This window comes from Lipotes vexillifer, unplaced genomic scaffold (genome assembly GCF_000442215.2).
Source record: "Lipotes vexillifer unplaced genomic scaffold, Lipotes_vexillifer_v1.1 scaffold440, whole genome shotgun sequence".
NCBI lineage: Eukaryota > Metazoa > Chordata > Mammalia > Artiodactyla > Lipotidae > Lipotes > Lipotes vexillifer.
In genome coordinates this window covers 1,486,909-1,502,599 of record NW_006778543.1, presented here as the reverse complement: position 1 = coordinate 1,502,599, position 15,691 = coordinate 1,486,909, and the positions used below count along the sequence as shown (strand labels likewise).

Here is a 15,691-nt window from a genome sequence, read left to right as displayed (position 1 = left end):
TTTTTTTTTTTTTTTTTTTTTTTCTGGCTGAAAGATCAAGAAGTCTTCACATCAGTGTTAACCTCTGAAGGAGCAGATTCTTCTGGACTCAAAGCCAAGGGTGACACACCAGACTTTTTCTGAAACATATTCAGCTGATTTTCAAACCAAGGCACTGAAGGAAACCTTCAACTCAGACCTACCCGCCACAAAGCTTTGGAACAATAGATAAACTTACTTGGTCCTGACGAGTTTCCGCAGCATAATGATCCATCTTATGTAATTTTCTTCTTCTTTTCTTTGGAGGAGTAACTGGTCTTTCCTGTCTCCTCTTAGGGGTAACCTTCCTCTTAGGTCTCTTAGCCGGAGTAAAAGGTGAACCATAACTACTGTCCTGTACTGGCGGATAGAGATGTCTGGACTCAGAAGTCGTCTGTCCCTCTGGGTCAGATCATAAAGCTCACACTTTGCCATCTGGGGTCAGCAGAGTCTTAGTTAAAAAAAAAAACTGACTCCTTAAGTGACAAAAAGTTGGTATGAGGGATGATTCGGGGAACTCTACAGAGAGAAGCCTCCTAGATTGATTTTGATGTTGCTGTTGCGGCTTCTTCACTGAGAACAAGAACATAATTTAAGAGAATCTGGTCGTGTGGGTCTCTTTTGGCTGAGGGGCCTGCTGTGGATAGACCTGAAGGTGACACAGAATTCTGCATTCCATAACTCCTGCGTTACGGAGAGACTGGTCCTTGGCTATGAAAAGCTCTCCATGTATAAAGTACTAGCTGAAGACTAAATGGAATACTAGTCACTTGGTCGTTTCAAGGCGCTAAAGGATTCATGGAGGTGGTTCCAGTTCAGATTCTAACAGGTATCTGTTCAGACCACCAACTATATCCAAGCAACTGTCACCTTCATTGGAAAGGATCAGGAAAAAAAATTTTAAACCAAGGATGGAATGAAACATAAATACCAAGCAGTCCTCCTTGGTCATGAACGTACTTCCACAAATCAGCAGAGAGAACTTCCCACTGATAATTTAGGTTTCTGGTAGAGAAGAACTCTGAGCTAAGAGGTAACCATAAATAGAACTGTCTTTTTAAAAATCCTCTTGTAAAATTAGGTCAAATGTAAAAAGTCATTGAGACCTCTTCATCTTGGTATACATATATATATATCAAGAAAGATTCTACTTATACTCTTTCTGTTAGACATTCCCCTTTTAGTGGTGGTTGGGGGGTAGTGGCTGTACTATGCATTTGTTTTGAAAATCTAGCGAGCAGTAAAGGCTGACACGTAAACTGTAGATAAGGAAGGTAACCTTTTGGGACTTCCAAATGCTGGAGAAAAACAGGCCCCTGATTTGCTGATGGTGCAAAGGTGAATTAAAGCAGCAAGCCCTGCTGTCTACCTAGCTGATTTCTCTCGGTGGGACTGTTCCGAGACTCATTCAAACGCAAGAAGGGCCAGGAGGAGGAACGATGTTAGTGTATCCAAGAAGGAGGCCATCTGCCATGCGATCTCACTGTTTCCAGAGCAAGCCACTGCAAAGGCATCGCCACAGCTGTCTCATCCTCTCTCTCCAGCAGAGCGATGGAAAGACAACCCCACGGACTCTGGTTTGTTTTTTTTTTTTTTTTTTTAATGCCTCTAGTTTTAGCCAATTCCCCATGAGATGAGAAGCAAAAGGAAAAAGAGGGTTTACCATTTCATGGTCACCAAATTCATTCAGCTAGCGCTCAAGTCTGCCCATCAGACACTCGGCCATTTGCAAGAGACCTCAACATTCCGAAGGCTCCAAAGGTAGCCCTTCTGATTGCAGCAGGTTAGAGGGGCGGCAGGAGAAACAGGATTTTAGTCTAAATGAGTTTTCATCCAGGGATTATATTGCGTGGATTTCCTTCTTCGAATGTTAGAGGTTGACAATAGCTAAGTTTTCACTGACCAGCCATACTTTAGTCTGACTTTAGAAGATTTAGCCTGAAGTTATTAAAAGGATGGGAAGGAGAGGGGCAACTTTCCCTGCTTTTCAGGATACTTTGCCATCTGAAGGTAGTAACTAGCCAGCCAAAGCTCTGCCTCTAGGCCTGAAGAGCAGCCGAACGAAGAGTCACAGGGAAAGCATAGAAGCTCAGAGAGAAAAAGGTTGCGCCAGTAACCAAAAGCAAGCATTTTTTCTGAACATTCACCATTACACTGTGAAACCAGGAGCAATACACCATTTCTCGAAGCTATTAGCCCAACGTTTGCGAATCGTCCTGAAAAAAGTATACTCAGGTATTAAGCGAATAAAGCACAAACTTCAAGTGTGTTGGAACACACAACATTTTGCCAGATTGAATCATTTCGATTAAATTTCAAATGCAAGGTGTAAAAGATAACGTTACTGATTTTAAAAATAATATTTCAGCTATATGCACAATAAGTGTAGATGAGGGATATATAGGTAGATAAACCAATTCGTCTACCACAAAAAAGAGGTTTTGCTGGCTTTGGTTTCATGTTTTAAACTGTTTTGTTTTTATTTCAGTAAAAAATAAGATTCCTAGAACCAAATGAGAAATCGTTGAAATCTGAAAATATCCCTTGCTCTTTCGGGAGAAAGGGACCAAGTTCTCAGGTTATCATAACTGAAGATACATCACAAGTGTTTTACCCCGTAGATATATGAGAATATCCCAGTTATAAGAAGCATTAACACTAACAAGAACGTAGCATGAATACTTCCAACTCTTAATTCAAAAGTACTCAGGAAAAAATGTTTGTATATTTATGAGGATCCTGAACATAGAACCATCATTACAGCAAATTAAAGTGTCCTATATTATGCTTCATTTATCACTGCTCAGGACTTTAAAAAAACCTTTTAGTTTATTTCTCGATCAAAAACACACTTTCAAGTAAGTAATTATAACTGAACTACACATATTAGAAATCCAGACACGTTAATGAATAAAGAACATTCATTGCTAAGCCATATAACTTTTAAGGAAATGAAAATTATAAGAATTATACCTCCTCTGTGTTGTAAAAAGCCAATTTTTGACATAAAGAAAACGTTCTGTGTGGTTTGAACATAGTTGTTAATGGACCACTTTGCTTATCTCCTGGACTAAAGGAGAGTTAAATTATTTCCTAGTCTGGGAGTCAGAAGTTCTGTCTCCAAGTTCGCTTACCAGCTGAGCAACTGGAGTAGCTCCTAACCTCTTAAAGTACCAGCCTCTGGCTTTTAAAAGAACGGCTATAACAAGCGCTGTTTGCCTATGCCACAGGGTCTTTTAGGGGATACTGTTATCCAAACAAAATTGAACCTTTAAATAGGGTACATGGAACTGCTTAGGGTTTGGGTTTTTTTTTTTTAAACATCTTAATAAAATGAGGTTCCTATTGTTCACTTTTTTTTTTTTTTTTTGCGGTATGCAGGGCTCTGACTGTTGTGGCCTCTCCCGTTGCGGAGCACAGGCTCCGGATGCGCAGGCTCAGCAGCCATGGCTCACGGGCCCAGCCGCTCCGCGGCATGTGGGATATTCCCAGACCGGGGCGCGAACCCGTGTCCCCTGCACCGGCAGGCGGACTCTCAACCACTGCGCCACCAGGGAAACCCTCCTGTTGTTCACTTTAGATTAATCTCAAAGAAAAACATCCTAAAGATAAAAGAGCCACGCTTGCTCTGGCAAGAATAAGATTTGTGTTTCATGTATGCAGATGTTTATCTCATTTTATCATTTGTGTTTCATAATCATGCACCAGTGGTTTTTTTTTTTTTTTTTTTGCGGTATGCAGGGCTCTGACTGTTGTGGCCTCTCCCGTTGCGGAGCACAGGCTCCGGATGCGCAGGCTCAGCAGCCATGGCTCACGGGCCCAGCCGCTCCGCGGCATGTGGGATATTCCCAGACCGGGGCGCGAACCCGTGTCCCCTGCACCGGCAGGCGGACTCTCAACCACTGCGCCACCAGGGAAACCCTCCTGTTGTTCACTTTAGATTAATCTCAAAGAAAAACATCCTAAAGATAAAAGAGCCACGCTTGCTCTGGCAAGAATAAGATTTGTGTTTCATGTATGCAGATGTTTATCTCATTTTATCATTTGTGTTTCATAATCATGCACCAGTGGTTAAACATCAAAGGAATAGGAAAAAGAGCATGAGACTTATATGTCTTCAATGATTTAAGGCAAACTAGGAATGGGTTCACACAGCCTCTAGTTTCCAGTGCTTAAGGAAATCACTGCTGAATTGATGTTAAAGCATTCAGAAGTATTTATGGCTCCTTAGTATTTACTGTCTTTGTTTAAACATGCTGCATTTTGGTCAGAAATACTTAAACCAAGACACACTTATCTGTATTTCCTTAGTCATCCTTATGCTGAACATAACAAACTTAATTATAGCCAATAGTGTTGCCATCGGCTATCAGAGAATAAGAGGTAGTTCCCATCATCAAAACGTTTATGAAACAATTTCTCAACCAAAATCAAGTTTTATTATGTTGATGTAGACCTCACCACCCTAGTAAGAAAGAGAGGTGGAAAACATTTCACAGATTAAAAGATTTAGATTTGCAAATCCCAGCATATTTTTAAATGATCTATGCTGAAGCACTGGGAAAATTTCCATCTCTCGATAAAAGAGGAACATAATAAAATATCTCCTTCCCTTTCCCACCTCCTGAATTTGAAGTTATACTGGATGCTACCTTATAGACAGATTGTCTTCCACTAAGATCCCCGAGTGATACAAGGGTGTCACGTGGCTCTGCTAAACAGATTCATTCAACAGTGTATTTCTCCCAATTAAGAATTTGTTTCACTTCGGGGGGTGATGGATACGTTCATATTCTTGATCGTGGTGATGGTCTCACAGGTATATACCTATGTCAAGCTTTATCGAATAAAAAATGTCCAATGCTATCAAATTTTCCAGGTTGCTTGTACCTGCTAAGGTTAGTGAGCTGACCTACCCTCTCTGAACAGCATAACCATTTTAAGGGAGCTGAAATTCAGTTGCAATGCTTTATATTGCAGGTTTCATCTCCAGATTCTTTTCTACTCCTATCCCAGTGATGGTAAATGCCAACCATTCCCGATCCTTCATCTTTTGACTGATGCCTGCAGGGCTGGAATACATTCCTTCCTATGAACACCAAGTTTAGGATATGTTTGAATAGCAAATCAATCTGAAATGAAGTTCCTGTAAGAAAACCAGGTATGTTTAAGATTCTTTTAAATGTTTTTACTCTTGTAGTTCTTTGACTCTGTATCCACTTTGCACATACAAACATCCTAAGAGACTTTGTACAAATCCTGAAATAAGGTCAGTAGATTAGGTGGCCCAGGGACACAGGTTCTCCTCAGGCAGAAGATAAGCTACTAACCTCAGGGCCAAAAGGGCCATATTTGTGTCCAGAGAAATCAGGTTGCTCGGAATAGAAGGCATAGACTGAAGGCCTACGGGAAAATTGGAAGGTTCAGAATCTCCCCCAAACCACACATGACAAAGAATATCAAATACCCCTACACATTACCAAAAAATCCTCTCAAGTCAACTTAATTAATCGCCCAACCACTGTTAGTCTTAGCATGAAAAAAAGTCTCTTTCTTGTTTTTATTCTACAAGAAAAAAAAAACACCCACCACCCCCTACACCATCCCCGCTGGGGTAACTGCCTGGTTACTACCTTCAGGAATAAAAAGTCATGAGGAAGATCTGAACACAAACTCTGGTCTTGGATCCCCAAAATAATAGAGCCCAGTGATAATTCACAGCGGCCATGCAATCCGCAGCCTGAAAGAACAACTCCATTCAAGTGAAAAGTCAGTCTTCTGGACTGGGAGCTTGGGATTAGCAGATGCAAACTATTATATATTGAGTGGATAAACAATAAGGTCCTACCGTATAGCACAGGGAACTATATTCCACATCCTGTGATATACCATAATGGAAAAGAATATGAAAAAGAATGTATATATACGCATAACTGAATCACTTTGCTGTACAGTAGAAACTAACACAACATTGTAAATCAACTGTACTGCAATAAAATAAAATCTTTTTTAAAAGTCAGTCTTCATGCTTCCCCAATCCTTGGGATGCTGCTGGTTTATTTATCAAAGCCGGGAACTCCCTCGAGCTCTGCTGCGGTGACCAGGATTGATAGCTGGAGTAATTCTTGTAATTAAACGGTCCTCAATAACCTACGTCCATTGTAACCTAAGTCCTTCTTAGGGAAGCCACGTTTAAGGCTCAGAACCACAAAACTTGTAATAATACCAAACAATGGCTGTGCTTCTATTGCATAGTCCGTCTGGTTATTCACCCAATTCCGACCTAAAGTGGAAATGTACTAAAGAAAGAAGAGGGAGAGCCAGGTGGGATGGGGGGAAGCAAATACCTTTCGTTGTCTGGCAGGGTGAGCCACTGCAGGATGGTTAATATCCTCCGCTCATGAGGGATCATCCTGTAGGGTAGCAACCGGCAAAGCATGAGGTTAGGTTGCATTTCTACCGTCTCCAGTCTGATGAGCTCTTACTCCTGCACCCAGGCCAAGGGCTCTCTATTTACCACCATCTGTTTTCACTTTGTCGTAGTAAAAGATCCCCTTTCCAATAAGTGTTTAAACGTCCATTTCTATTTGCCATATGTCATGCTGCTCGGCCTCTGCTACAGAAGACAACACTGGAAACTCTGATTCACAGTCAAATGAAGAATCTGCCATGCTTATCAGAGGCTCAGCTACAGGCAGAAAGGACCCCACACTCAGAATCATTGCTCTTTAGTGGGTAAAGCCATTCGTTGTAGCCACCGAGGGGCCAGGACTTATATCCCCAATCTGCCTCTTGCTGGTGTGACCTCTCTTGACCTCTATGCCTCTTGACCTCTCCCAGCTTCAGTTTGCTCATCAGTAAAATAAAGATGATAGCAAAGCACACTGAACAGCTTGCTTGTAAGGAGGAAATGAGACAAGAGAGGCAAAAGGCACGTACAGTGCCTAGCACACAGTGAGTGCTAAAAATAATCCCTGTTTTCATTAACGATCACCATTAGTTATCATTCGATCTCTAAGTAGCTATATGACTTCAGAAACATTATTTAATCTGAAACTTGAAATTCCTCGTGTATAAAATCAGGGTTTAGGAAAGGTATTCTTGAAATTCTCTTCTAGCTCTATAAAAATCTATCAAGAATAGGCACATATAATTATGAGACTAACAAAAAGGGTATAATCTTCATCCACAATGACTTTTGTGTTTAAGTCTCATTCCTCTGTTGAAATATAGTTACCCTCAATCTGGCACTCATTTCAAGAGCTCTCAGCTAACATGATAGCATTGTATCATGGGCTGAGTTACATTAAGATGCTCACAAGCTGAGTGATGTCTTTATTTGTGGGGCAATTTGCTTATTTTTTCCTAACAAGGAACACAACATACTTTTCTGCTTCCCCATCCAAGACCAGGCATTTGAGCATGTTTATGATGAATTTAAACTGAAGCCTAAGTTTAACTGTAGATAGTAAAAATTACTGTGGCCAAGAGTGAACCCTAATATAAACTATGGTCTCTGGGTGATAATGATGCGACAATGGAGGGTCATCATTTGTAACAAAGGTACCACTCTGGTGGGGACGTTGATACTGGGAGAGGCTGTGCGTGTTTGGGGGCAGGAGGTAGATGGGAACTCTCTGTACCCACTGCTCAGTTTTGCTGTGAACGTAAAACTGCTCTAAAAAATAAACTACTAAAAATTTATTGGGGGATGTTGGGTGAGCCATTTCAGCTTTTACTTTTGGTAGACATGAACATGAGAGAGGTAGGAGGAAAGACAAACCTTCAGAGCCATAGTAGATGGCTAGAGTTGGCAGGGACTCTAATCAAGCAGGCTCCCCCTATTTCCAATAGGTAGGGGATTTTTCATTCTTCTCTCTGGCCCCTTCTCTGTCTGGAACCATCCTACCAGCCCCCAAAACATCATGTTTACCATAAAACAAGTTCTCATTTAAACGAATTCCAATGCTATTGAATAAATGCGATCCTGTTTATTATAACATATAATTGAATTTGAAGTAGGCATAGCAAAGCCAGGTTAATCGCTGAAGGTATTTAATTCTTCAGCCTTAGAAATCCCCTGTATCTGAACAAAATAATTACATATTTTGAATTCTTTCCTAACTTAAAAAAAAGTGAATGTTGTAGCCTTTTCATTTTACCTCACTTCACTACCTACCTACAAGCTGCTTTATTTTACGTAATTGGTGTTAAGTCACAAAAATGGATTCTGATGGACTCACTTGATGCTAATGGAAAAATACAAATCAATAGAATTTGTTTCAAGCTCAAAATGTTCACCCTTTAATGCCTTCTTTGGATGGGGTACTTGACAAGTAGGGAGCAGGGAAAAAAAGCGTCAGCTCTGAGGCCAGAATGCCTGGGTTTGTGTTGGATGAGACTTTGACAACTGACTTAACCTTTTAGTGCCTCTATAAAATGAGGAGAATAATAGTCCCTATCTTATAATGTTGTTGTATGGATTAAAAGAGATAATACTTAGAATAGTGCCTGGCACATTGAAAAATGTTAGCTTTACGGGAGTTCCCTGGTGGCCTAGTGGTTAGGATTCCGGACTTTCACTGCTGTGGCCAGGGTTCAAACCCTGGTAAGGGAACTGAGATTCCGCAAGCCACGTGGCATCCCCACCCCCCAAAAAAGTTAGCTTTTATCATTACGTACTGAATTCACAGGCCCACAGATATAGTACACTCATTCACAAAATATTTGTTAAAAGCGTATTACGTTCAAGGCATTTCTGTGAATACGAAAAAAGATACAAGATACTCCTACCAAAAAAAAAAAGTGCTATTACAGGGAAGTCACCATTCTCTGCTTGGAACGAGAAGCAGGTGATTGCCATTTTCTGGGCAGGGGCTGAATACGTGTGTGTGGTAAGAGCATGAGTACTTTGGAGGCCTGAGTATCCACTGTAACTGTGGCCTTGGGTACATTTTACCTCTCTAAGCCTTGGCACTCTGATCTCAAACATGAGGAGTCAGACACAGTGGTCTCTAAGTTTCCTAGTCGTTTTAGATTATCTTTATGAAATAACCTCAGAGACCAAAGAAGACATGGCCCTTAGCCATTAATGTTTAAAATTTGAAGCAGACACGGCACAAACAGATCTGACAAAGGAAGAGTATATTCCAAACAGAAAGGGAAATGGGATTCATGCGGTTTGCCTTTACCATCATTGATTGATATAGAATTTCTCATGACACCAAGTACATTAGACATGTTTTAGAAAAAGGAAAGGAAGTAGGAAAAATGGAAAATAAACTAGGTGAGTTTCAATAAACCAGATGAGTGATTTAGTGCTAAAGGGGAACAAATTACCTTAGGTCATATATAGTCATTGTCTGGTCATTGTTGAAAGAGGTAATGTGAATAAGAAAACATACCATTTATTGGCTGTTCTCTATGTACTAAGTACCCTACTAAGCACTTTAAATAAGCTAACTCATTCTACCTCCACGATACCCTATGATGAAGACACTATCATTCCTATTTGAAGATGAGGACATTCATTTATCGAGAGATTAAATCACCTGTCCAAGGTCAGCACTCTATTACGTGACAGAGCTGGGATTGGAATCAATCTAGACACCCATACATAAAGGGAATTACTGCCTTTGAACATGAATTGACAATAAAGAATGTAATGGAGACTCAGCTGAGGATGATTTTGAAATGAAATGCTATCCTTTGAAAAGCTAGACTAATTCTAGGTTGCAATATGGAACCAGGTTGAAAAGATGACCTTTAAAGTCTAAGTCTATGGCTGAATCTGGTTTTAAATTTTAAAATTTTCAGAATCTATGACGTGTAGATTTCCTTGACATATATTCCATTAAATACCTGGAAGTATGACAAGTTTTCTTAAGTTCTAAAGAGATTTTTAAAAAAGAAAGAAAGAAAATGAATCCAAGCCACTTCCGGCATATAGAAATAAAAGAAGAATAGTCTGAGAAGCAAAGCAAACTACAGACATCTTTGGAGCAAAAAAGCTACCTTCTTATAAGGTTTGAAATGGGTGGAAAAAATTGCCATTCAAAACCGGAACACTAAGCCTTTTCAATGAAGCTCTGTGGCAGTTTCGGGGGGTAAGGGTGGGGACTAAGTATTTATTATGCTGTTGGCACCTCTCCATTCCTGCCAGCCAAATATGTTGTGGAGCAGAAGAAATCACTTCTATAAGTATCAATGACAATCAAAGGTTAAAAAATGTAATGCATAAGATTAAATTGGTAAATCTACATGTCATTTCTAACATATACTTATTTCTCAACAGAGAAAATCTCTTTTTAAAAAGGAGGGGAGACTTTTAAGGGACACTCTGTGTTAGCTTCAAATCACCAAACCCAATTTCAATTTAGCCCTTCAAATCTGAAAAAGCTACCTTTATTCCTGAATTTGGAGAATATAGATGGTACCATTCTGTATTAATCTGAACCTGTGATTGCTCTCGGTGCACTACTATTACAGAATAGTCAGATTTTTGTTACAGCATAAGAGGCAAATATGGAAACAGCTTTAGGTGGTTAAAAAAAAATAAAGATGGAAAGAACATCTCAGTGGGAACAAAATCCCCATGAAAGTTGAAACAGATTCCTTTTCTTACTAAGGAGCCTCAAAAATAACCAACATGTTGACACTTTTATTAGGTAAGTTTCATCTTAAGGCCATTTTATGAACATTAACTACTAATCCCCCCATCACCTCTGCGGGGAAGAGTAGTAGTTCCTTTTTTCTTATTAGGGAAATCCTGGAGCTCAGTGGGAAAATGGGGTGGAAACAGAGACTTCCTCTTGTCTCCTGTCCGGAGTTTCCAGTCTCTAGACTACTACGTCAGTTGTCTGAGACCATATTCGATTTTTAAAGTTGTGAAACCAAAATAAATATAGAATGTTGTAATATATTTATAGAAAATGATAATTCAAATCACGGCAATAAATAGCCTGAGAAATATACATTCCCTAGGTGTCAAGTTACCAAAAACCTACAAACAGGGACAGAAAATTCTAAAGGGTGGCTAGATGTAGGAGAGAAAATCTTCCTTACGTTCTATTAAGAAAAGATGGGGGAAAAGAGAGAGAGAAGAGGAAAAGAGAATGGAGATGGAAAAAGACAGAGAGGATCTCTTTAAAAAAAAATGGAGGGTTATTTTGAATTAGAAAATATTCATACGTTGGAGTATGTTAACATTTAACTGAAGTGAAATCAAATTGAATGAATGTTTCTTAAATGGAATCATAACTGTAATTTTACATTGACAAAATAGAGGTAACTTACACAGACCAGAAGAATGTCCCAGCTTTCACCCCTTGCTTGGTGGCTGTAATCCATAGCTAATGAGGAAAATATAAGAGGCTTAGAACATATTCTGGGTTTGGGTCAAAGAAGAAAAAGGTTTTAAAATATATTAGCTCAGATATGTTATACTTTACCATACCCCACCATAAATTTCCCAATATTGGCAACCTTTTTTTTTTTTCACATCTGGAAGTCAGAATTATTCTTTCCATAAATGTTATTCAATACATTCTCTGCAAAAGCTTTCAAGCTCTGCAATGATTATAGTGGCTCTTTTAAAAGAAAACTTTTATTTCATCTCAAGAGTCTCTTCTGTACCTGTTTTTTCTGATCATTGTTTTGAACATTTCACTTACATGGCAGAATTCTGCTCATCAAAGGACCCCGAGTGACCATATGTTTCCTTGACTGTTGAAAGCCTACAGAGGAAAACCCCAATTTGGCACACAGATGCCAGGATCTCGGAACCTAGCTTTGTCTTGTTTTGTTTTAAATGAGGTGAATGAAATGGGGAAAAGGGGCTATTTTTTATTCTGGCTTTCCCCTTGTACCTTTTACTTAGCCTTTTAGTAAGTGGAATTTTAGGAGTAAATTCCTGGGATACAAGGTGAACCAAGCATGTCATTAAGGCTTTTAAAATATTCTTTCCAGGGACTTCCCTGGCGGTCCAGTGGTTAAGACTCTGCGTTTCCACTGCAAGGGGCATGGGCTCGATCCCTGGTTGGGGAACTAAGATCCCCCATGCCCCGTGGAGTGGCCAATATATGTATATTCTTTCCAGCTCATGCTGTTGGGAGATAGAAGATACGGCAGTTAAGAACCTGAGCCCAGCGACCAGCTAGCTGCATTTTAAGCCTTGCCTCTGTCACTTACCAGCCGTGTGATCCTTCAGCTAGTTATTTAAGGTCTCTACATTCCTTTAAAATATAGATAATATTACCTAGCGCATAGGATTATTCTGAGCTTTAATGAGTTAATACATGTAAAGTCCTTAAAAACAGTGTTTTAGCATTTGGTAAACACTAGATCAATTTTCATCTTAATTATTATGCATTAATGGAAATAAATATAATCCAGTTATTTTCAGGACACTAAAAACAACTTAGAATGGCCAGTGTCCCATTGAATAGAAGTCTGTGAGAAGAAACCCCTTAGCTTTAGGAGGCAAACAGGAAAAAGAAGTGTAGCTTTGTTTTCCACAAGACCAAAACAAAAATGGTCTACGAGTTGCAACCAACCTCCTTTCTGGTTTCTTTGTCTCCAGAATTTGATAGTGTTTTACTTACTCCAGTTAAAATCTTTGTTTTTTGAGGAAAGGGGCAATTTGGAGGTGTGGGGCATTCAGGAGCTTGGCCATGGCCTCAGAAAGGTCTGGAACGCCTGGCCTGGGAGAATTCTGCAAGGATTCCCAGGCCCCTGGGGAGGACTGGAAAACCCCAGCTCCAAAATCACAGCTGCTGCAGCTGGCAAGTGAGGGATGGGGCAGGAGAGCATACAGCACCCTCCCAGATTCCTGGAGGTCTGAGCTGCCAGCGGATGTCATTAGCATGGGAAAGGTGGAGTCCTTGTCCCATTAGGATGGACCAGAGAGATCAGGACCTCAGATTGCTCTAAGCATCCTACCAGGGTTTGGTCCAAAGTATCCTTCTGCTTTACAGATAAACTCTGGCATTTCTGGGTATCCTCCAGCCAAGGAGGACTCAAATGGGTCCTGGAGTTTCATACAGTCTTGTGTCAGCACCTCCTTTAGCAAGAAGGTGAACTCAAACCGAGTCCTGGACACCCTGCAGGTGCCTCAAAGCCACCTCAGATCCCAGAGAGATCAGTTTCTTATATTAAGCGATCTATTTGCATACTTATTTTAGTTTCAGAGACACAACCTTGGTGCATGCATAGCCAAACAACTTCCTAGAAAATGTGGTGCCTTGACATTTCCAAGGAAGTTGTATTAGGCAATATTTGGCAGATATGAAATGTAAAGTCAATCTGGAATTTTCTAATGGAAAAATTTTTAATACAATTTTGTCAAATGATGACCCTACATTTTCAAAAGTTATATTGTGGAATACATGATGATGTTGGCATTATCAGAGCAACAGGAAGCCCTATAAGTAACTTTTAGCTTACTAACCCTCAGGGGGAATGATCACCAAAGGAGTCTTTGCAATGGTATAAGGAAGGAACACTAGGGGAGACGACAGATGTGAGGGTGCTAAAATTATCCCAGTGGCAAAATCAGAATCATTGGTTCTTTGTACTTGTCTGTACTTCCCCCGCATTTTTTAGTGACAATTAACATCTTGGTAATCAGAAAAAAAAAAAAAATTTAACCAGTTGTGAAAAGCGATGTGAGCTATGAAGACAAACTAAAGGTAAAAGTTTTTTATTTCTCTCTTCCAAAAAAGATGCAAAAAATTTCTCCCTGCTTCTTGGTACAAGTCATGTTGGCCGCATTTTCTAAAAGAAAATTGGGAGCATGGTCAGAAAGGTGCAAAGAATGAACAAATAAGAGAGAATACTTGGAATTATAAAAACATTTTAAAATCTCAAAGGAAAGGACCCTAGCAGTAATGAAGCTGGTCGGTCAAAGGTTTGGCAAATGGTATGAGACTGAAGCATGAAGAAAGTTTCTTAAGTTAAATCAGATCATGAGCAGTTATAAAAGTTCCTTTGCAAGTTATATATTATATTTCAGAACTCTAAAGTTAAATCTAGTAATTACAGAGAAAAAAATGCAGTAAAATATTGGTCCAAAGGAAGATAAATGAAAAGGAGCCTCTTGGTCTATAAAGTGGAGGAGGGGCAGGGGAGAGAGAATCATAAAACAGAAATCATAAAACTAGTTTCTTGTTAATTCAGAGAAATAGGAATTATAATTTCCCATTTCCCATTCTGAATTTGAATGTAATCTATAGTTCCTCAGCGATGGGCCAAACAACACAGCTAAAAAATAATTAGCTAAGAAGACACTGAGTCTGGCCTTCCCACCTTTAATCCCAGTATTTCGTCCATTGCTTTCCTTTATCTAGAGGCAGAGTTTTCAACATTTGTGTCCTAGATGCTACATTTTGAAAAGGGGACAAATGGAAATAATATTGTACCTTCTTGATATGTTATCAGGAATAAAAAAAGAAAAGAAAAGAAAACTCCCACTGGGACCAGGAGCATTTAAATGCGAAATCCAACACTTTCTCAAATTCAGGAGAATATGCAGCTGTGGGAGAAGGGGAGATGTTTTAAAAAGGAAAATATGCAAAAAAACATTTTTGAAAACCATGAACTACTATTGTAGTCTTCCTAGCAGTTCTTTGCAGGGAAATTATTCCTTTGCATTGTAAAGCACAGAGGCAGAAGAAATAGAATTCTGGGACACCAGAGGAATGGGCAGGGCCCTAGTATCAGCAGGAGTAAATCAATCACTGAGATTCAAGAGTAGGAACAAACTAAAGATGTGAGGGTTCGGGGATGCAGCAGAATAGATTGTGAACCAGTGTGGCTCTTTCCAGGTGATTAGGGCCAGAAGAAGGTGAGTGATGCAATACAGGACGGAGTACAGGCAAACACGCCTCAGATGGACATAATAAATGGACACCTAAATGTGTTAGGCTGTGGGTTAGGTCCTGAGAATAAAGAGATAAATAAATCAAGTCTCTACCCTCATGGGGCCCATAGACAAAAGCAGATTATGTGAATAATTTCAAATGATATGGTCACAATTATGATAGAAATAACAAGAAAACCCAAAAGTGGGTCCCTGAGCTTAGCGAGGGCTGAGGGAGCTTAGTGAAATCTACTTAGAAAAGGTTGCTTAAAGTGAAATTTGAAGGAGAAATGAGCCTGGCAGCAAAGGGACCAGGAGAGTAGAGTCTATCCTAAGTACATTATGATACAGTAAAATGAGAAAGAAATATAGATTTATCGCAGTATATGGAAAAGAAACACAATAAAGAAAAGGTAAAATTTTCCTGGAAAAAAAAAAAAAAGAAAGTCACCTGTTAGACAAAGTGGTAAGCAAAGACTCACATTTTCCATCAGGCCAATCCCTTTGGCCTGGAAGTTCACTCCTACTCTAATGTCATTCTTCTCTTTGCCGTCTCTTTCTTGAACCTGCCACCTTTCTTGTGTTCTTACACTACAATAATTCACAAGGATGGTCTCAGGACCAACTCATTGCATCACCAATGCTGGCCGAAAACCACCATAGGCCCAGCAACTTGAGAAGTAATAGGAATGCAACAAACTAGTAAATAAAACAAAAAAGAAGCAGACTCACAGATATAAAGAACAAACTAGTGGTTACCAGTGAGGAGAGGGAAGGGGAAGGGGGCGATATAAAGGTAGGGGAAAAAAGAGCGGT

The 15,691-nt window shown here is 39.7% G+C and overlaps 1 protein-coding gene across 4 annotated transcripts in view; it reads right to left on the bottom strand.

Moving 5' to 3' along the window:
• ENPP2 (ectonucleotide pyrophosphatase/phosphodiesterase 2) overlaps nucleotides 1–15,691 on the bottom strand; it is a 77,507-nt gene that overhangs the window by 38,224 nt on the left and 23,592 nt on the right. For 2 of the 4 annotated variants that reach the window (XM_007451669.1, XM_007451668.1), the window contains exons 9-12: nucleotides 11,314–11,369; nucleotides 6,366–6,431; nucleotides 5,349–5,421; nucleotides 218–373 (exon numbers count right to left, since the gene is read on the bottom strand). In XM_007451669.1, coding sequence (XP_007451731.1) covers nucleotides 218–373; nucleotides 5,349–5,421; nucleotides 6,366–6,431; nucleotides 11,314–11,369 — 351 coding nt within the window. The remainder of the gene's footprint in view (nucleotides 1–217; nucleotides 374–5,348; nucleotides 5,422–6,365; nucleotides 6,432–11,313; nucleotides 11,370–15,691) is intronic. The other 2 variants (XM_007451670.1, XM_007451671.1) reach the window with 1 other exon arrangement.